The sequence below is a fragment of the Lissotriton vulgaris genome, chromosome 6, assembly GCF_964263255.1.
Source record: "Lissotriton vulgaris chromosome 6, aLisVul1.2, whole genome shotgun sequence".
Classification (NCBI taxonomy): Eukaryota; Metazoa; Chordata; class Amphibia; order Caudata; family Salamandridae; genus Lissotriton; species Lissotriton vulgaris.
The window spans coordinates 910,318,619-910,340,994 of NC_141694.1; the positions used below are offsets into that span (position 1 = coordinate 910,318,619).

Genomic DNA, 22,376 nt, shown 5'->3' on the forward strand with positions numbered 1-22,376 from the left:
CCGCCTCTAACCACTGAGCCACGCTTCTCCACGTTTGGGTTTTAAAACAAATAAAAAGCATTGTCACTTACAATACTAATAGCTTAAGCTCTCACAAATGCGAGACCTATTGCAATGAAGGGCCTTCCCGAACTCTTGTTAGATTGAAAATATAAGAGGAAGCGACCGGCCTGCGACATCCTAGTAATAAATAGTGCAGTGAAGAAGATGTGTATGTGTTGTAAATTACACAGACACAAAGTGTGAAGTGAGAGTTACATACGATCCGAGCTATAAAACCTAACAAAGCTCTCCAACACCTTTCACTCTCTGATTACACTGTCACGGCTCAGGAGGAAGAGCGGGAGAGGGGCAAAGTTCCTGCTCTCTCCGTGATTTGAGTGTGCAGTGTGGCATTGCGTAATGTCATTGCTATCTTTGGCCTAATAAAAAACACCAAAAGAAGTAATTCCCTTGACTAGATATCACATATAAATTAGTTCTATATGTCCAACATTGAACATGTTCCCAAAAATTGTTTTGTTACATATTGTATTTATTAAAAAGATAGTTTCTGTTCACAATCTATTCATCAAAATATCAAATTATATAAACATTAGCACATAGTACATATTAAAAACCTTACTTACTCCTTTCGAGACACATACATAAACAAAATGTCATAAAAAACAACCAATTGATAAACAAATTTTCGATCATGACCAGCATAAAAGAGAGACAACCAATTGTAAGACCCAACCCTTGTCTAATACAGTTGTACGTTCAATCAGACTCAAAGACACAACATCGCTGGTTGCTGGTATCTGGTGCAGTAGTGTTCGCTGCCTGTATTTAATTAATGAGTGCTGCTACAATATAGCCTTCACTGTGTGCTCACTCACTCGCACAGATCAATGATTCATGTGCGTGGTGGCTGGAAAATAACATTAAATCTGGTCACTGGCACACAGAAAATTATTCGTAGCGTGACTATAAACTCACTCGCACTTTGGTGAGTTAAATTAAGTTATGCATGCATATATAGTTGTATTACAAGTCGAAAAGACAGCTGTCCCAAGTCGAAACAGCGAGTGAGTGAGCACACAGTGAAGGCTATATTGTAGCAGTACTCAATTATATACAGCCAGCGAACACTACTGCACCAGATACCAGCAACCACCAACGCCGGTATCCACGTCCCTGGCATATTATAAATTATAATTCGTTTGCAAATGGATTTCGCATGAAGCATGCAGCATCTTGAGAACCTACACTACGTTACAGGCATGTATACCATCTGTTTGTGATTGTTTCCATTTCCTTCCATAGGTTTCTCTTTTTCCTCACCTATTCAGGTTTTTGAGGCAGCCTGCTGCACAATTTTGCAGTTAGGTACAAGGAACTTAGGTCTGGGTACACGTTAGTGTGTGTATACCACCCATTTTCCTTACTTGTTCCTGATGAAAACCTGGGAATACCATTTACAGGTTGAAACATGTAGACCCGTTGTTTTTATATAACACACATAGATACTATTGTTCATTATAACCTACCAGTATCTACACCTTGTTTTTTTATCATTGTCCAGTAGCTTTTGAATAAATTTTTTTTACAAGTTATACCAGGACAACTTTTAACATCACCCTTCTTTTGCACTCAACACTAATAACCAGCTCCCCTGTAGTCAGGTGTCGCAGCACATCCGGATGGCACTCGGCCATCTGGGTGGACACCAATGATGAAGCATGTCACCAACCAGGTTGGTGAGTGAGGGGTTTCTTAACAAAAGGTTAATGTCCTTCTGCTACCACTGTTGACTTCCCCTAAACACCACATGTAAATGACGTGAGGGTCCGTCCCTGACATAAGAGGCCCGCACGGCATGCAAGTCTTGAAGCCTGAAGGCATTCGCACACTGTTCCCCCTAAATATATCACAAATTAGGAAAGAAAAAGGGGCCCAAACAGGCCCGAACTGAAACCGGATCCGCGTTGCACGCGGAAAAGGAAAAAAACTGACGTAGGTGCGGCGGGGTGGGACTTATGTGACCTCGCTGACGTCACGTGCGCGGACGACGCTTAGGCGGAGTCGCGTGATGTCGTCCCCCAGCGGGCAGGGATGCTGTGGCAAAAAAGTTTTCCAGATCCAGTCTCACGCCTGGGGATAATTCTACGGGAAGGAATCTGCGGCTAGTAGTCTCTATCAGATGGTAGTGGTAGTATTGGTGGTGGTTTTGGTGTTAGTCGTGTTGGTGTCAGTGGTGGTATTAGTGGTGGTATTGGTTGGGCTATTGGTGGTATTGGTGGTGATAGTGGTGGTGGAGAAGGTATTGGTGGTGGTATTTGTGGTGGCGGTGGTATTAGTAGTGTTGGTATTGGTGGTGGTATTTGTGGTGGTGGTGGTATTAGTAGTGTTGGTATTGGTGGTGTTGGTAGTGGTGGTGGTGGTATTGGTGGTGGTGGAATTGGTGGTGATGGTATTGGTGGTGATGGTGGTGTTGGAGGTGGTAGTATTGGTGGTGGTGGTGGTGGTGTTGGTGGTAGTGGTGGTATTGGTGGTGTTATTGATATTAGTAGTGGTGGGGGTATTAGTGGTGGTATTGGTGGTGGAGGTGGTATTGGTGGTGGAGGTGGTATTGGTGGTGGAGGTCATATTGGTGGTGGTGGTACTGAAGGTGGTATTGGTGGTGGTATTGGCAGTGGAGGGATTGGGGTGCCATTGGTGGTGGTAGTAGTATTGGTGGTGGTATTGATGTTGGTAGTGGTGGTTTTGGTAGTGGTAGTGGTGGTTTTGGTAGTGGAATTGGTGGAGGTATTGGTGGTGATGGTATTGGTATTGGTGGTGGTGGAGGTGGCGGTGGTCGTATTGGTGGTGATGGTATTGGTATTGGTGGTGGTGGAGGTGGTGGTTGTATTGGTGGTGGTGGTATTGGTGATGGTATTGGTGCCAGTGCTATTGGTGGGGTTGGTATTGGTGGTGGTGGTAGTGGTGGTATTTGTGGTGGGGTATTGGTGGTATTGGAGGTGGTGGTATTGGAGGTGATGGTAGTGGAGTTGGTGGTAGGGGTGGTGGTGGTATTGGTGGCATCTGTGGTATTGGTGGCGGTATTAGTGGTGGTGATGGTATTGGTGGTGGTATTGGTATTGGTGGTGGTATTGGTATTGATGGTGGTATTGCTGGTGTTGGTATTGGTGGTGGAGGTAGTGGTGGTACTGGTGGTGGTATTGGCGGTGGTAATGGTGGAGATGTTATTGGTGGTGGTGGTAGTAGTATTGGTGGTGGTATTGGTAGTGGTGATGGTATTGTTGGCATTGGTATTGATGGTGGTATTGGTGGTGGGGGTACTTGTAGTGGTATTGGTGCTGGTGGTGCTGGTGGTGGTATTGGTATTGGTGGTGGTATTGGTGGTGTTGGCATTGGTGGTGGTGGTGGTGGTAGTGATGGTACTGGTGGTGGTGGTATTGGTGGTTGGGGTGGTGGTGGTGGTATTGGTGGTGGTGGTGGTGGCAGTAGTGGTGGTATTGCTGGTGGAGGTGGCATTGGCGGTGCAGTTGGTATTGGTGGAGGTCTTGGTATTAGTAGTGGTGGTGTTGTTAATTAAACAGGATTTTGAAAACAACCGGTCAGGTGGCTTCAGTACAGATGACATGTAACAGATGTATGTGCTGTTGTCAGCTGCAGCCCATTAGCACAGGGTTATGTGCTACCTGGAATTGACATGACTTTTGCTAATCATTTCTAAATCCTTTTTACTGGGGATGACGGGGGGAAGCCACAAGATAATGCTGGTTTAACGTGATTGAAAGCAGGCACCCCTGTTACGAGGGTAATCGTGCTCTTTGAAAAACACAAGCGGTTTCAGATGAAGCAGCACATGTCTGGCCTGCAGTAATTGAGACACCATAAAGTAAATAGTGCTTACAGACAAAATAACAGGTCCTGTGGAACATCCAAAGTAAAAGGGTCAATCGCCATGGGAGGGTACAAATCAAGAGAAGGCCGTACTAAGGAGGGACTACAAAGCCTATTAACGAATATGAAGGCAGCATTTACGGAATACGACGACACACGGCAACAGCAGTCTCGCAGAGTGAGCAGTGCATGCGCACTGCCGCTAGGCTCGCCCTAAAAAAAGAAACAGATGGAATGCGTAATGAATTACATTATGTAATTCAACAGTAGTTGCTTCAACCCACCAAGCTGTCACACTATTTGGGAAAAGGTGAGACTTCAATAATTTACTTGCTACCCTCTAAGATGGAAATAAATCCTAAAGAGCACGAGTGTCATGCTCATGTATTAGGAAAGCAAAATCTACAGTACTCCAGAGACCTTTTATATGTTTTGGAAACAACTATATAGCACCCAAGAAAACACATTTCTCTCATAACATCTGTGACAAGTTCTGAAAATGTACAGAGGATATAGGCAGAATTAGAGGAAAAATTAGCACATTGCCCTTTATTTCGAATCATCATTGATGGCACTGAAAAGTTATCTGCATGGTGACGGATGTGCACTCCTGCCCAGAGTACCACAGCTGTATAGTGATCTGGATCCCTGGTACTGAGTTTTTAGAAATGAGCAAACCCAGATTATGCATGGGCACCATCACCTAGGCCTGTCTCACGGTAATGTTGTCTGCGTAGGCCAGGAGAAGCGCACCCAGTGCTACCCTCGGGAATGCAGAGGCCTCCTGCCCTCACTTGGAGTTAAGAGAGACAAGCACCATGGTGGCAGCAACCTGTATTGAGATAAATAGAATCAGTTTTATAAACAGGCCTTTTACATGCATCACTGGAGCGGGGACTAGTGACTCACTCGTATCAAGTTCTGTGACTGTGCACTTAGTACATTGTTTGCATGCGTGTGTTGGGTTGGATGTGTGTGACTCTGGATGGTACATAACAGATGCCTGTGGGTTCCATTTTGGGCCTGTAGAGGTGAAGACTGCCTCCCCAAGACAAGACATGCTAGCATTCCTGAGTGCTGTGGTGGGATATATACACACACAGAAGGAAGATGAGCAAGGAATCCTGCATCCACACCAAAGGGCTCTTTGATTCCAGGAAGGGTTACTTGTCAGTAGGTGTTGAGCTCATTGTAAGGGAGATGGTAGGACTGCTAACACTAGCAATACCAAGGAATCTTGATAGTGAGGAAGGCTTAGTCCTACTAACATTTAGGAGACATATTTCAGACAACCAAATGTTACCTACACTTAATCACTTGGCCTGAATTGTCGGTCACTCAGAATTGGGGCCATTTCTGCATTAGCAAACTGTCCCTTTCACAAAGGGCAGCGCAGAAGAGAGATTGCTTCAAAGGAGTTAAACCGCCATGTAGGAAGCTGGCTCTGTATAAACTATATCAAGGTAAGTTATCGTGTGCACAGAGTCCGGTGTATACCCAGAGGTATAATAGAGGCTGAATTAGATAACCACTAACAGCTCTATTGGTGGTAGTGTGGTTGAGCAGTTCAGCTTATTAGTGTGTGTTAAGCATTTATTGTATTCACACAGGCAAACAAATGATGGCACACACTCAGAGACTGAACCAAGACCAACGAGGGAAATATAGAAATTGTATACTTATGTTTTATTTCTAGAACCAAGCAGAACTTGGCACAGGTAGGTGTACTATACTTTCAGATGCAAGGCTGTACACCGAAATGCAATTATAGATGAAATTGATATTGTTAAAGGTTTGTATTTTCTTTAAAAACAGTTCAGAATGCTTAGAAATTACGTTGGATTACTTTTGCATTACTTTTCCATTACATTGACTACTAGGGGGTGAAAAGCCTAGATATCACACTTTGTGCCCTACAGTAGAGGGTTAAGGAAAACAACTTATTTTTGAAAGAACAGTTACTTTTGTTCCATACAAAAAGCAGGTTGACATTTAGAACATTTTCAGAGTAAAAACTACAACATGGGTTCCTATGGAGAAAAATTATGTTTTTGGTTTGCAGTTAAGCAAACGACTTACACAGCTGGGGGTTTGGGGTTAGAACCATGGTTCAAGGAGGCACTCTAGGTGCACCACCAGCTACACTAGGGTGGCCAGGTGCTAAGTGCAGAGGCCCAATGTTAGCAAATGGGGCTAGGGGACCTTGGTTGGGGGCAGCTCATGAGCAGGCCACTTGGCTGTTGGAGCAAAGCTCCTGGGGTTAAGATCAGCACTGCAGGGATCGACAATCAGCCTAGGAGTTGCGCCACCAGCGGCACGGAGATTGCCGGATGCAGGGTGCTAGGGAGACATCTCCTGTTTGGAATAAATGCTGCAGGTTCGGTAAGAGGCATCCTGAGGGAGACCACAGGCAAGAGTGGTAAGGTGGATTTTGGAGGATGTTTGGGCCACCAAGTACGTGTGGCATCCGATATAGGGGTGTCTTTAGGTGTCAGGTTTTCTTACTAGATCTGGTCGCAGTCGGAGTGGACCGCAAGTGTTGGGTAGAAGATCGATGTAGTTCTGGGGTCAAAGGATCCCAGGTCAGGATCACTGGGGAGACTGCCTTGTGGTGTTTGGCCACTAGAACTCAGGCTACGAGAATAAGGTGCAGAACCGCCGAGCCGTCTGGATCAGGGGTCTGAGTTGGAGTCTTTAGTTTAGCAAATCCAGTGCTCACAGGAGACAATCTTTTTGGTGAAGGCAGTTCAGGTCCACTGGGTCTTGGAAGGCTGCTGGACACATCAGGATTTCGCTGGGTGCAGGTTCGAGCCGGGACAGGCCGGTAGTGCTGGGGCAAATAAAGTTGGTGTCCTCTTCTTCCATGTTCAGCAAGGCTCTTTGGTCCTTCTTTCTTCTTCTTGAATCTGAGGAGGCAAGGTTCAGGGTCGCCCCTAAATACCAAATTTAGGGGTGTTACATAGTGTGCAGGTTGGGACCAATGGGTCCCTTCCTTGGGGTGAGTAGACCTCCTATGATGCCACCATTCAGGAGGGGAGCATGAGCCTCTCTCGGATTGTCTGTGTCCACTCATCGTTAAGGGGTGAAGGGGATGGAGTTGTGGGCTTCACCTTGCCTCCCCCACCCGAGTGGTGAGATTGGCAAAGACAGACACAACTCTCCTCCTAACTTGGTTTTCCAGCTAATTCTCCTGCCTAAAATGGGGGGTCAGAACTGGTGAGAGCCAGTTCATGGGGGCAGAAAAAGGCAGGGTCAGCTAACAAAAATCGCAGTACTTTGAAGCTTCCCCATCGTGGACAAAGTCCATCCTGGGGGAGGAGGTATGACACCTCTGACCAGGATGGGCTTTGTTTCTGGAGCAGAGGCCCTCTATCCAGGGGCCCAGAAACCTGTCTGGTGATGGCAAATGGCTGGTAGCCATTCAGGAACCACACCAGCGGTGTTCGTTTTTTGGGGTCATCACTAAGATGCCCACTGAGTGCATTTCACATTAAAACCCACGCTGGCATAAGTGTGGGTTTAATGTGCTGAGAAGTTTGCTACCAACCTTCCCAGGTTTCAATAAAGACATTATGGAGCAGTTGAGTTCGTATAGACCAACTGCCAGACCATATACTCTTTAAGGCTTTACTGCACTTAAAATGTCTAAGAATGGATTTAGAAACTAAAGGAGTACAGTGCTTATGCGACTGTACACTCACCTGTGGTCTAGAGCACCATTCTAGAGGAGTGACTTAGCTAGGCCATAGGCAGTGGGTTGCAGGAACGGTACACAGGGATGTGTGCCTTGCCGACTTTTCACTTTGTTCTGAACCAAACCACGCATGGCAGTGTGTGGGTGTAAAGACGCAGGGTCACTAAGGGTGGCACAATAGGTGCTGCAGCCCTTAGATGCCTTCCCTGGTCATAGTGCCCTTGGTACTCCTGGTACCTATTACAAGGGGTTTACCTGTGGCCAGAGATGTGCCAATTGTGGCTACAAAGGCACAGTTTTGGGAAAGAACACAGGTCCTGGGAAACTGATTTTGTGGAGACCCAGGGGATATCAAGTCAAAGTGCATCAAATGTCATACAAAAGTGGAGGGGAAACATGCAAAAAGGGACACTTTCCTATACCCCAACACGAATTTCAAAAGCCAGACACTGAACCAACAATGTTACTGGGTCTAGACTGTAAAGGTGGGAGCATGAGCTCCATACTTTGGTGAACAGCATTATCTTAGGAGAGGGAAGATAAGCAAGACACTTACATTTTTAAATGTATTAACTGTTCAATAATTAAAATCATTAAAAAGAGTAAAAGAAGCAAACTTAGTTAAAACCACCCCCCCTCCCCCAACCCCAGGTGCCTCCCCTCCCCTCTAATGCCTTTAGCCTTCTGATCGGACATTGGCCCTTAGCATATTTGTGCAAGTTCTCCATGTTAGATAATACAAATAAATACTGGAACTTTTTAAAATCTGGTTTGGAAGTGGGCCTTTGAGTGCGGGAGGAGGAGGACCCCCCTAATGCCTGGCGGAGACCACCCTGCACCTTCAATGTGTTGTTTAGTGTGGCATGCCACTAGCGAATGACTATCAAAGGTCTGTCACGGAAGCGATATTACCATCTAACGCCTTCTTTCTGGCGATCTTGATTAGATGCGTGAATTTTTCAAGCCTTGCAAGGTTTATTGTCTTTAATTTGGGGAAGCATAAAGCAGAGGCCGCTCTACAAGACCTTACCCCATTAGCTATTAATATCAGGCAGAAAATGCGCCAACGTTTGTTGCTCAGTTTAGGGCAACAGCACAGGAGGTGCAGTCAAGATTCCTTCGTAAAGGAACATAGCCTACATTCTATGTTATCCCCCTTGCGTGCCCCGGCTGGGTTGAAATCAGTGATGCTTAGCGAGATAAGTCTTGTGTAGAAAATTTTCTTGCGGACTTGTAACGCCAAGGCCTCACTTAGATAGGGTTGGGATTTTCGCGGAATATATGATTTGTCGAAAGTCTCCAAGATCGAGCTAAGGCAGAGGGCATCGATATCTCGAGCAAAGGATGTTTCCGGAACTTGTTTGTTCACTGCTTTCTCACAGGCGGAAAAGGGGAATTTCTTCTAGTTGAAAGCTTGTTGCCTCAATCCTCAATGTGTTTATGCCTTGACCAAGGCAGACGTGCCAGCCTGAACCGGTCTCCTCAAAAACAGACCACAACTGGCATCTGAGTGAGTCCACTGGAGCCCTCAAGGTCCTACGGTATAGCTTTATCAAGTCCTCCTGGCATATCAAGTCTGGCCTCCCGAGGCAGAACTTCAGTTTCAGTTTTGAATTTCGGGCTGATCACGGAATGAGAAGCACTGATTTGTATGCTTTCGCTTGGGTTGTATTCAGGAACTTCTCCAGCGATCCAGGGAAAGCCAAATGCTCATAGCTGATCGCTGGCAGCAATTTTGCTTTTAGAACAGTCAATATCGGCTCGGCTGATGGACTTAGCAGATGGCAGCTCAGTTGTTTTAACTAGTGAATGACACTGTTGGCCTTAGAGTTCAGATGTTTTCAATGGGTATTTGGGTTGGCCCTTTCTGAGAGCCAGACCCCAAGGTAATTATAAGCTGTTACTGTGCCAATTTGCACATCACACAGAAGCCATTTGCCTTTCCTTTAGAGAGGATGATTCCCGAAAACCACTACCGTTGTCTTCCCCTGATTAACCGCCAGGTAGTTGGCCTTGTTGAAGTGATCCAGCGCATGCAGGGCTCTCTGGAGGCCCACTCTAGTATTATTCATTATTACTGTATCATCAGCATATTGTATTACGGGCAGCCTTGCACTTCTCAACCTTGGTGATACTAGGCTTGTGCATTGCAGAGCGGCTCCCAGGTCTGCTGTTTAAAGGTTAAACAGGAGAGGCACCAACACACTGCCCTGTTTGAGCCAGTTGTTTGTACGAAGTTTTGAGGTCACTGTGGTGGCACTTGTTTTGACCCGGACCCAGGTATCCTCGTGTAGCGATATCATTGCATTTATTAGTTTAGGTGGAATACCCCAGCTGTTTAGTTTCCATCATAGCCTTTGGGGGTCCACTTTATCAAAAGCTGTGCTGTAATCGATGAAGCAGCAAAACAGTGGTAGACTCTTCTTCACTGACTGCAATGATAAATAAGCAAGCGCTATGATGTTGTCCAAGGTTAAAGACTGTGACCTGAAGCTTCACTGATAAAAGGGAATGTGCCCATGCCTCCAAGTTCTTCAGGAGAAGTCAAGCATAAGCCTTTGCTTCGAGGTAGAGACGGGCGACAAGCCTAATTTGATGGCTTAGAGCGATCGTCTTTCTTGAAAATAGGGACAGGCATGGAACCCCTCCATGGATCAGGCGTCCTTGCAGTAGCAAAGATATGGTTAAAAAGTGGGGTTAAAATTGTTGCCTAGTAGTGCGGATTTAAATACTGGTGCTGGTAACCCATTTGGCCCTGGTGCTCCATTAAACCTAATTTTTACAATGGTCCTAATAACTACATTAGTTTTTATTGGCGAACCAAGAGACCTGCAGTGCCCCTCTTCCCGGCCGTACAGTTTTGTGGGACCTTTGTCAAGAGAGCCAGACAAGAGATGATGTTTTGCATTGCTTAATCTGCAATGCCCCACTCCCTGGTTGATCGCTACTGTGTGGCCTTTGTCAAAAGAAACATTAGAGTATAGATGTATTACATGGTTTGACCAATCATGCTCCGCCATCCCATTCTCTCTTGGTGCTCCTCGATTGCTCAACTGGCTGATGTGCCTCCACAGCCCAAGTGTTTTTTCTCTTTCAGCAGGGAGAACACTTTGAGCTATTCTTTTTCCATGTGTTCCCTTTTCTGCTCCCTGACTTTCTTTCTATAAGCTGACCTCAAAGCTGAGACAGAAAGGCCCTCCGTAAGCATGCCCCCTCTTTTCTTTGCTTCCAAGGCCTTACGTAGTGCACATTTGCATTTGAGCAAATCCTTCGAAGAGCATTAATTTACGGGAATCAGCAGTTGCTTGATGCACCAGTGCTGATGGCGTACATTCCCCAGATTTCGTTGGAGATCCCCTACGATATTTAACCAATCCTTTTTGATAATACATGAATTGTTGGAGCTTTGCCTTCCTGCTTCAATTCCAGCCATGCTTGTATCTTTCTCCCCGAAGTTTGCAGACCATTTTATCCTATGGAGCACCGTATACGTTTCTTCCCCTCTCGTATCTCCTATTGGATAAAAAGTGTCTGCTATCGGAACTTTGAGCTTAATCACTGCTCTCGGGGGCTCTTATCGCTTTCGGCCCCATCTTCGACTTTGAAATCCTTCAGGCTGGCAGCGATGGTTTCACTGACCAAAATGTAATTGATTGTCAAGACATTCCAGAAGGTTGGTTTTGGGTGCCAGGATGTAGAGCATGCTTCCTTTAATGTGCGAGTTGTGCACAACTTGTGATTAATAAAGTGATTGAGAAGGGGTCTTGCCCGGCTCCTACACCTGGGAGTGGTTTTCGTTTTATCTAAGTCCCTCAAATTGAAATCCCCTGCTATAATCACCTGTTGGGATTTATTTTTGGCCACTGAAGAAGAAAGAATTTCCGCTCCCCGACATATTACTACTTCCTGGATGCTTGCTTGTTTATGGAGCTTGAGGAACTTTTCTATTGCCAAAATAAGACATATTGACCAATTGACAGAGTCTTCGGTGGAACTAAGATTTACTCCATCATGCTTATGTTTCAGGTGAAATCTATATTTTTGTTGGTGAATTAATATTTTCCATTCACAGTCTGTCTAGCTTTGAAGGTTTTGGATATCTGGTGTGCCAGTGAAAAGGAAATTGCGCTTGAATTTGCCACAGTGATTGCAACCCTTCATCAGTAGAAGCATTAAGGGTGCATTCATTAACAGGAGTTACAGTTTTGTTGCACTGAGGAGAAAAATGTAAAGGTCAACCAAGAATGTTTGCACATATAATCGAATATATTAATGACACTTGCCGTAGTGCCCTTCAAATTTTCACAAATCAACTGCAAATCGGAGACTTCTTTCCAGTCAAAATAATAATGCTTATGGAAATTAAAGAGCATACTTGCTCATAACTGCAGATGCACTCATTTGTCTCACAGAAAGTGATGTTTGTGGTCTTGTTTAATCAACTCAATTATCCAGTGCCTTTGCTTCTTTGTCAGGGGAAGAAGCATGTCCTTTTGCCTTTGCCTGGGGCTACTGTAATCAATTCTCATTGAGAGTGAACAGTAGGCACTACTATGAAGGGTTCTTCAGAATTATCAAATCAAAGAATTGCCCGCACTAAAGGCCCAGTATTTATATTATTGGAATATACCATCAAAAACACCCACCTGAAACCCAAAGATCTGCAATAAAGACTGGATACTATCCAAAAAACGAAAATGGACACAAGAAGTTAGATGGGGACATACAATCTTACAGTGAGTGTAGCTTTTGTAATACAGCTTCAAACTATTGTGTACCTTATACACAGGGCTGAAGGGGCCACCCGCAGAATGTAAACAAAAGCTAGCCAGCAAAGGTGGGCTTAAAAAAATGTTGGTTTTTGTTGTGGTTTTTTTTAGTTCCAACTAGGGGATTCCCCCCTCTTACTAGCACACACACCTCTTTTCCTTATCACTCTTCCCGGGGAACTTTGTACCCTCTTCTTGTTACTTAAAAAAATGGGTATCATGGAATCTTGACAGTGGCAGCAACACGATTTAAAATGTTCCAAAAAACATTAAGATTAAGAATCATTTCTTTCACCCACTAAAACTAATACCTATTGGAATACTACAGATGCCTAACAGAAGGATCTCAAATTGAAAATCATTTGTTATGAGAAGCCTAACTCCCAGATCTAAATGTTGTTACTTTTGCTTGGTATATCGTGATGAAAAAAGATAAAAACACAACTTTGTAACTTCTGCTTTCGAGCTAGAGTCAACTATGTGATATATTAAGAAAACTAACATCAAATGAACCTCTCAAATATATGTCTGTTTTTTGTGTATACAGAGTTTGCATGCTTGGGCGCCACAAAATTCTTACAGTTGAACAAAAAGGTAAATACATTTGTTGAACTATAAACTGACATGTGCCACACTGTCTCATAAAGCACACATTCAGATATTCATTTCTCACCTGTTGCTGAAGCTTCAGAAGCTGCTGCTGTTTCTCTTGCAAGACCTGCAGTTGTTGCTCTGCTGAAGCCATGGCATGAGATAAGGACTGTAAAGCAACCTGAGCTGCAGAACTTAACGCTGTTGAGGTTTCTCCAACTGGTGTTGTTATTATGTTGCCAATGACTGGAGTGACACCAAAATTGCTCACTGGCATGAAGCAAACAAAAAAGGTATGTAGACAACTCAAAAAACTAAGCACTTCAACAGGAAAATATTAAACAGCATCCAAAAAGGACAATTACCAAACTAAAATGTACTGACATTTATATACAACATATATATGCAGATGTGCATAGTGCAATGCTACTCATTTCCAATGTTGGATGTGGAGGGGTCATGATCCACAGGAAGCAAAGACTCGAGTGGGTCATGATGCCCATCCCACTCATTAAAATGGACAAACTGCGTATAACACTCTGAACATCAGCATATTTGGTTTATGTCATGGCATTTTGTGTAGGGATTTATTTTAAAACTTGGAGCCTGATGCACCCTACCATTTAGAGGTCACAAACACTGCAATTCAAAAAATCATGTTTGCAGCACAAAACTGCTTTTTGATGTTTTAAGCCCATTTTGAGAGTCAGAAGGTCTATTCTGGCTTGCAAAACAAGTCACTGAAGCAAATTCGTTTTTGTATGGTACGTAAAAATTAGTTTGCGATACCAATCAATTGTGGTTGTAAACCATTGATCTGATATCAACACTTCAAAGAGGGTGGTATCTGAATACAAAAGGGAAGTTGTTCCTATGTGACATCATCCCATTTGAGAATCATGACCGTGACCTTTGGGGTCCTTTAATTGACACATGCTGCTTTGATAAAAAAGATTTCCTTTTTATGAATGCACATCAAGGGTTGGAAGTCTGTCACTTGAATGTCCCCCATCACTGTATTTGCAGCCAATCACAGAAAGTTAAAAACTGCGACCCGAACATTAATATTCAATAGTTTGTTTTGCAATTGTCCCCAGATGTATAATTTGCGATGCAAGATATTAGTCATACTTCACACGCAAATTGCATTATCGCTGGCAAACTAGTTGTGGGCAAATTATACATCCCCGATTTGTAAATGGTAATAGTATGCAGAGCAAAAGGTTTTTTAGAGAAAACCAGGATTAAAAGGGTTAAATGTCTGTTGTGATGTGAAATCACTGTGACAAGGCCTTGTGTCTATTAGCCGCTTTGCTTCCCTCTGTGAGGTCTTTCTAACTTGCAATTTGTGAGGCAGTATACTGTTTTTCTGAACGCAATTTTGCTGTAGTATGATAATATGAAACTGGATCCTTGTACTAGCGATAGATGGGTGTATATACACTTGGGACTGCAGTAAAGGTACAAATTGGACTTCTAAGGACCCCAAGTGAGGTCAAAGGCAGCGGGCAATATTAACAAAGATGAGGGGGGATCCTCGGGTGTGTACTACGGGTACCAAAAAATGGCAGACCAAATTTCATATATGAAACCTCACTAAGCCACAAAGATTACATGGTCTACAGTGTAAGGGATACAGAGCTGTAAATGTCCAAGTTAAAGGGTGCTGGGGGGAGGGGGGTTGGAATTTGTGTAAGGGGTGTATTGTGCTGTTATTGGGATTTTGAGTTTTGTTGTGATGTGCTATTTGGTGTTTTGAAATTTGCAATGCTGTGATTATTGAGCTATTGTGTAATTTTGTGCTCAGGTCGGGTTTTTTGTGGCATTGTGTTACTTTGGATTGTGCTATGTAAAGATTTATTTGTGACTAATATGGTGTAGCGTATTGTTCTGTTAATGTGGGGTTGTGCGGTAGTGAGGTTTACTTGCGACGTGTTATGTTGCTGCACTCTCGGATTAACGTTGATATTTTTTGGGGGAAAAGAAAAACACCCTTATGGCCCTTATATGCATGATGCACACTATAACTCAGGACCCCCCAATATTCAAATACATCTGTTTTTTATGTGATGAAGGGTGTACTGAGCATGACAGCGACCACAAACACTAAAGCTTGAACATGCAGAGCACTAAAGAGATGCAAAGAGGTTGCAGGGATCCATGTTAACAACCAAGATCTGAACTGGGTATTGCCTCCGAGTTGTGAGACTTTTCTGACTCCGCAGATTTTGGAGCCACTGTGACCACAGCCACACTGAAAAACTGATCCTCGATTTCTAGTGTGTGGCACATAAAAGAAGTGTGAGGCCATGAGGTCAGGCAGATGTTAGGCCTTCTGAAAGAGAATCAGAGTTAGAAGCCTTAGAATTGTCTCAAATATCCTCGATCCTCTGAGGAGGAGGAAAAGCCTTTGTGCAGTTGTGTACAATGTACCTCCTATGAATGACAGCCTCTGCATACGAAAGAGGTAGGTCTGCTAGGCATTGATGGTAAAGCTCAAGTATAGTCTCCTGTAGCTGGTCCTTTACTGGTGACTCATCTTTCCCTAATCAGTTCACCAAGTACGGAAGGAAATACAGGGACCTGACCACTGCAGTGAAGTCTTCCGTAAAAACATGTTGCGTAGTCGTCAGATGAAATTATAGTACTGTGACAATGCGGGGCTCCAACAGAGAACCTCAGGTAATGTCTGGGAGTCAGAGGAACCAGAACATGTAAATAGATCCCTGGAGGTCCAGAGATATCAATCAAACTCATGCATTCAGGGACAATAAAACGAGTCTCAGGGACAGCTTCTTGATTGTGTACTGATGAATGGACAAATTCAGAAAAGAGATCTAGAATGGTACTCAGACCTCCGTCTTCCTTGGGTGAGAAGAAATAAGGGGAGTAGAATCCAGTGCCCATTTCCCACTTTCCTTTTGATGTAAAAACTATATATCCAATTTGTTCCGCAAGGTAAGAACTTTCACCTCTACATTCTCTGCATGTGGGAGAGAGCATACCCTGTGTTAAAGGAGGGCAGTCCGGAGGGACGGTAGTGTTTGCGGATCAACTGGATGATCCAATGATCTGTTGAGATGGTAATCTAACTAACTGGGGAAAGAAATCGAAGAGATGGCGGCCTAAATGTGTGTTTGGGGTGTATCAGATGTTTTGAAGCAGGAGAGCAAACTAAAAAAATACATGTGATTAGTAAGGCTGCGGCTGCTGATGGTGTTCCCTACATCCACCCAGCCTCAAAATGAGCGCCGTATGTGCTATAGTATGTTTGATTTGGAAAGCCACTCACCATTGAAAAGCAGTCCATAACTGTGCCTCAGACATGTTCAGAGCAGCCAGCGTAAATTATTCAATTGTGTCGATCAGAGTGACAGCTACGCCCATGGACTAAGCAACAGAGCCCAAAAATGTCAAGCCGCACTCCAAGATCTGTTTACAATCTATCCCAGATCAGATCTGTAAATGGCTTATTCATGTGGTCCAGTAAACTGATCATTTTACGTTTTGCAAAATCCCAGAAAGCACAAACATAACATCCCTGAAAGTAGGTAGCAGAAGCGGGGTGGATGGAGACTATCTGCAGTGGAGACTTCGGCCAGATACAATCAAAGGGCATTGATTCTTTATTGTAAGGTGCCATTGGAAAGGCTTTCGGGTTTTGGTTTGGGAAGATGCTTGGACTATCAGCTGACTAGGATTAGGTAAGAAAAGTGTAAGTAGTAGTCACTGGAGGGATTTCTTCTATGGCATCTGAGTTTCTGGAAGTTGAGCCATGATGGATCCTACAGAGCCTTCTTGAAAGGAAGCAGGAACTCCACCAGTGAAAAGGAGGACTGCAAATCTCTGTCAAAACATGCGTGTGCCTCTGCAGAGGACAAGAATAGTTAAAGGTTGCTTCTGTTTTTTGTGCAAAGGTTTAAAAATGAGGAAACTGCTGCTGAAGCTGATCCAGACATATCTCTCTGATGAAGCGTTTACATTACTTGAAGGCTACAATTTTCAGAGGAGATATGCGACCCAGCTACTGTTTAACGGTTGAGGAATTTAGTGAGACACAAAAAGCTATAGGATTGCATCAACTAACCATGAAAAAAATGGAGTTGCGGACACCACACCCGTGTCTCATGTCTTGAGGTGGATTCGCAGCTGAAGCCACATGGTGGCACCCAGCGACTATGGAAATAATGTGGGCAATAGCTTTTCAGAGGAGTTTGAGCCGGAAAGTCTACATCATAAGGTTATGATCCTGCAGGACGTTTTATCCATCAGAACCTCATGCCAATGGTACACAGAAGTGACATTAAAGGACCATTCAAGTGAATGTTGAAGACAAAAGCATCTGCAAAAACTGAAGGCTTCATTAGCGGCAGGTGGGTGCATGTGAATTTACAGCTCTACATACGAATAACAGATGCTTACGTGTTACCATTTTCGGTTTGTGGCACGTGTAGCTGTAGATACACACTGTCTGCATAGATGAACAATAGACAGACAAAACAGGAGAAAGTAGTAATCCCAGTTGAGATATGGTTGATTTTAATAGCATAAAGAAATGTCTCAACAGATAGGAAGTATTGTTATGGCATATTAAATACAGCAAATTAAATTACAAGCCAACAAAGGGAAACAGCAGAAACACCAAGGTTGACTATTGGGGTCTGTATTTCATAATGGGCACAGAAATACATTTCAGACAGCAATATCAATATTATTTGCAAGTAAGTGTAACCAGCAAAAATGTGCACACATAGTACTTGGGAAAGGTGTTCCCAAGTTTCCCTTTGCTTGCTTGTAATTTAATTTACTGTACATGTCAATGCTTAGACTGTAAAGCAGTCCTCCCCTAAGTAGTGGCTAGTCAGTGGATGCTGCAGATGATTGAAAAAGTGTATGTAGTACTGTCTGGTCCACTTGAGCTTGTTGACATGCTAGTACATCCACACAGTAGTGTTTGGTGAATGTGTGTGGTGTGGACCAGGTAGCAGCCTAACTGTATCAGCTATTGGGATGTCATCCAGAAAGGCCATGGAGGCCGCCTTCATGGATGTAGAATGTGGTCAGTGTGTGTGTATGTGGGATGTGGCCTCAGTGTAACAAGTCTGAGTGCATTTGACTAACCAGAAAGCTACTACAAGCTTCTGAAAAGAGACTGCCTTTGTGTGGCCTTTGTGTGGTTTAGAGAAGGAAACAAATAACAATTTTGTTTTAAGAAATGATTTCGTGTAGTGACCCTCATATAGTAAAATAAGGGTCCTCTAGATATCTAGTTTGTGAAGGGATCTCTAGGCTAGGGAGTCTGGGTGTGGGAAGAACACCAGGAGTTCAATGGTCTGGTTGAGGGGAAAGGGGAGACTATCTTGGGTAGAATCTATGGGTTAGTTGCCTTCCAGGGTAGAAACGAAAAGTCAAAAAGGGGCCCCCAAGAGTCTAATGAGGACTACTTTGAGGTTCCAGAATGGGGCTGAGGGTAACCTGGGGGAGATAACACTTTTAAGTCCCTCCATAAAGGCCTTAATGATGGGGACTCTGAATATTGAGACGTGCTCCCTGTTCTGTAAGTATGCTGCTTCGGCCACCAAATGCAAACGAATGGAAGTGTAAGCCAGGTCACAACGTTGCATTTGAAATATGTAGCAGATGATGTCTTGCACTACTGGCTTGAGTGGATTGAAGTGTTTGGGTAGGCAGTCATGGACAAACCTCTTCCGCTTTGCTGCATAGCAGACTAGCATTGGGATGGTGAGCCTCCTTGAGGATGAAAATACAACCAGTGGGGAGAATGAGGTAGCCAAACTCTAAGATTAAGGTGCCAAATCACTAGGTTGAGCAGCTTGGGGTTGGAGTGTCTGGCTGTGCCCTGGTGTTGAGTGGGAAGATCTGGCCGGATGGGAAGCTTCTTGTGAGGGACTACAGACAGCTTGGTTATCCAAAAGAGTTCTCTGGCCCAAGTAGCAGCAAGCAGGATGAGGGAGAGGAACATCTGCTGTAGCCTCCAAACCTCGTATGGAAGAAATAAGAGATGCAAAAAAGCATAGGAAAATATCCCTGACCAGTTCATTCATAGTGCATTACCCATGGACTGTGGGTGCGGAAACCTGGAGGCGAAGATTGAGTATTTGCCATTTTTGGAAGTCATTGTCCACTTCCAGCAGGTACTCCACTAGAAGATGTACCTTTTGGTGGATTCCCTATCGCCAAATACTTGTTTTGCACCAGGACTGTTTTCTGTTTTCATGGCAGAAGAAAGCTTTAAGATCCACTTGGACTGTCCGTAATTCCAGATAATTCATACTGGAGGCATGCCGAAGGGACATCTACAGGCCCGGATTGGTACTTTCCTTCAAAAGCGCCCCCCCATCCCCTTTGTGAGGTGTCCGTAGTGATGGTCACTTGGGAAACTGGGTCTAGAAGGGGCCTGCCCTGCAACAATTTGTTGCTGTTCCACCACTGCAGAGAGATGGGTGTTGGCCCCACTCAACACCAGGTCCTTCAAGAGACCCTTAACCTGTGACCATTGTGCTGCTAAGCCCTCTTGAAGTGGATACATGTGTGATCGAGCATGAGAAACAATGTCAATGGATGATGCTATCATACCGAGCCAGTGCATTACAGTCCTGATGGCTAGCTGGCAAGCTGGCTGAGAGGCAGCAGAAGTTGTAAGGCTTGGTCCAGGGCAGGGACACCCCTTCCCAGTGACTGAATTTAGAATTGCCCCTAGAAAGGACTGTATCTGAAGGGGTTGGAGGTGGGACTTGCCAATGTTGATGGTGAAACTGAGATCAGAGAGAAGGTCTAGGGTGAACTAGGTGTGGGCGAAGCAGTGCTATCCGCTTGTGCTCTTGATCAGCCAGTTATTGAGGTAAGGAAGCAGGTGGACGCCGCTGCTCCTGAGATGAGCTGCTACAACAGCAAGAAATTAGTTAATGACTCTGGGAGCCGTAGTGACCCTGTAGGCCAGAATCTTAAATTAAAAGTGCAATCTACTTACCATGAATCTGAGGTATCAACAGTGGGCAGGTTTGATCAGGATGTGGAAACAGTCATCCTTCAAATCGAGGTGGTCATTAAGTCTCCTCGCTACAGCAGAAGAAAGACATCCTGGAGCGTGACCACGTGGAAGCACTGCAACATGATGTACTTGTTGAGGGGCCTGAGGTCGAGTTTGGGTCTGAGGGACCACTATTTCTTGTAGATACAAAAAACACAGGCAGTGCACTAGTCTGCCGCCTTGGTATGTCAGCATGCGCTTTATGGCCCCTTTGATCTCTAGCATGTCTACTTCCTCACAGAGGAGGCACTGGAGTTCTGTGAAGCGGAAGTGTTTGCACTTGAGGGGTATATATTTGGTGGTGGAGGAGTCAGTTTCAGGCAGGAGCCCTGTTCTATAATAGACAGAACCCATTGGTATGAAGTGATTTTTTGATATTGTGAGAGGAACTGATGCAAGCATCCTCGAAAGGTGCAATGTGGTCGGTAGAGGGGAGTCGCTGCTTGGCAGGGAAGGCTCACTTTGCCACAATACCTCTACTTCTTTCCTGTGGTTATCCCACGATAGGCACCTATGGAATAAACCCAGGAGACTTGCTGATGCTGTTGCCTCTGGGATAAGGTGGAAACCTCTGGAGAGGTCGCTTTGGTGCTGCCATGCAACTAAGTGATGAAAGGGCCAACGGGTCAATGGGGCTGTGTCGTTTTTTGATCTTCTCCAGCATCTGATCAACTTAAGGCCTGAGGAGGTGTTCCCTATCAAAGGGAATGTTAATGAGATCCTGTTGTACTTGTGGCTTAAAGCCAGAGACACAAAGCCAGGCATGCTGGCAGATGAGAACGCTGGAGTGAATACCCCTTGCCTCGTCCAGAGCACAGACCTTATGGTCATATTAGAAAAGGCCTGGCTCTCCGCTGCGAGCTCCTGACCCCTTTGCCTTTACTGACCCAAAAGGTGTTGGATGAGATATCACATTTAATCCCACTGTGCTCAGTAATGCCTAGAGAGTAGGCTCCCCAAGCTGGTGATGCATCAATAGGTGGTAAATTGAGTGGCTACCCGCTACATCCATCTTTTTACTCCCTTTGTCAGGTGATAGGGCATCCATAGTATCCTGTGTATTTGTTTAAGGGCGGTATGCATGACCAGAGTCTAGTGACAACTGCCCTCTGATGTAAGGCAGGTCCGGAGGGGAGTCCATATATTTTTTGTAAGCCCTGGCCGTGACTACTCAGGCCTTAACACGGTCTTTAAAGACATCCTAGGTGGATTTTCAACATGCCCTTGAGCATGGGTAGGTTTTATGTGTGCGCGCGGTTCTACCAAGAATTCATCCTTCTCTGTGATGGTGAATGAGTGCACCTTGTGAAAGGTGGCTGCCTCGTGAATGACCTAGTGATAGGAGGTGGCATCATCGAGGGGGAAGCATTAGCTGGGTAGAGTAGGTCACCATAATCATCCAGGGATCATCCTGGAACTCCAGGTCAAATGGGACACATAATGGGTCTATATGATCTAGAGGGATATAGGAGGAATATGAGGAGCCGGGCAAGGAGGATGGTCGATGAGCGCCAATGGCTGTTTTAACTTTGAACCTAGTCTGGACGTTGTAGTGCTTCAGCTCAGAAAAGCTTGTCTAAGCTGCTGCAGAGGAACCGGAAGGCATAGAAAAAGGCTGGGTCTTATGCATCTGTTTCGGCACTGCAATCTGAGTCGGTGATGGCACCAAAGCTTTGTGTCGGCCCCGATGCAGTTGCTGCAGGGAAAGGTCTTGGTTTTATAGTGGGCTCAACCACCTTGAGGGGCAGGGATTGACAGGCTGTTTTTGGTGATAGAATACAGTACTCACAGTCCACGCCTTTGTCTTTGGGCATTAGCAGTTGATCTTAGGCATCAGAGCCCGATGGAGAACTCTGGGCTGAAGGCCGCTGGTTGATCGGTAGAGGCACCAGTTTCCCCTTTGACATCCTTCCCGAAGATGTTGGATCGTCCTCATCTTGCCAGTGCAACATCTTGCGTTGAGAGAGGAGTCTATTGTGATGATGTTGGAGGATCTTCTTGGACCAAAATGCGAGGCAGGTGAGACAGGAGATCTTGTCATGCTCCAGCGACAAGGAGGGCCACAGACTGAATGGTGATCTTGCCACAAGTGAAACTCTGGCCAGTACTGGAAAGGGCTCCTCTCCATTACAGCCAGCACATTCTTGAGGAGGGAGACCAAGGAGAAGGCCTTATGGGGACAAGGTCCCAAACAGAGCATTGAAGATAGCACAGGCGTGGAACTAACTGAACTGGGACGAAGTCGAAAAAACAACACAACTGTTTTGCTCTAACAGCAGAAGAAACATCAAAAGGCCCTGACGAAGAGTGTCATGTGACATTGACTCAGAGCTTCAGTGATACACGTCGAAACCAGACGGAGGAAAAAAACAATCCAACA

General features: G+C 44.8%; 1 protein-coding gene across 6 annotated transcripts in view; it reads right to left on the minus strand.

Moving 5' to 3' along the window:
- The window catches only part of BIRC6 (baculoviral IAP repeat containing 6), a 2,386,688-nt gene that overhangs the window by 1,770,323 nt on the left and 593,989 nt on the right, over positions 1 to 22,376 (minus strand). For all 6 annotated transcript variants that reach the window (XM_086926902.1, XM_086926900.1, XM_086926901.1 and 3 more), the window contains exon 24: positions 13,028 to 13,215. In XM_086926902.1, coding sequence (XP_086783028.1) covers positions 13,028 to 13,215 — 188 coding nt within the window. The remainder of the gene's footprint in view (positions 1 to 13,027; positions 13,216 to 22,376) is intronic.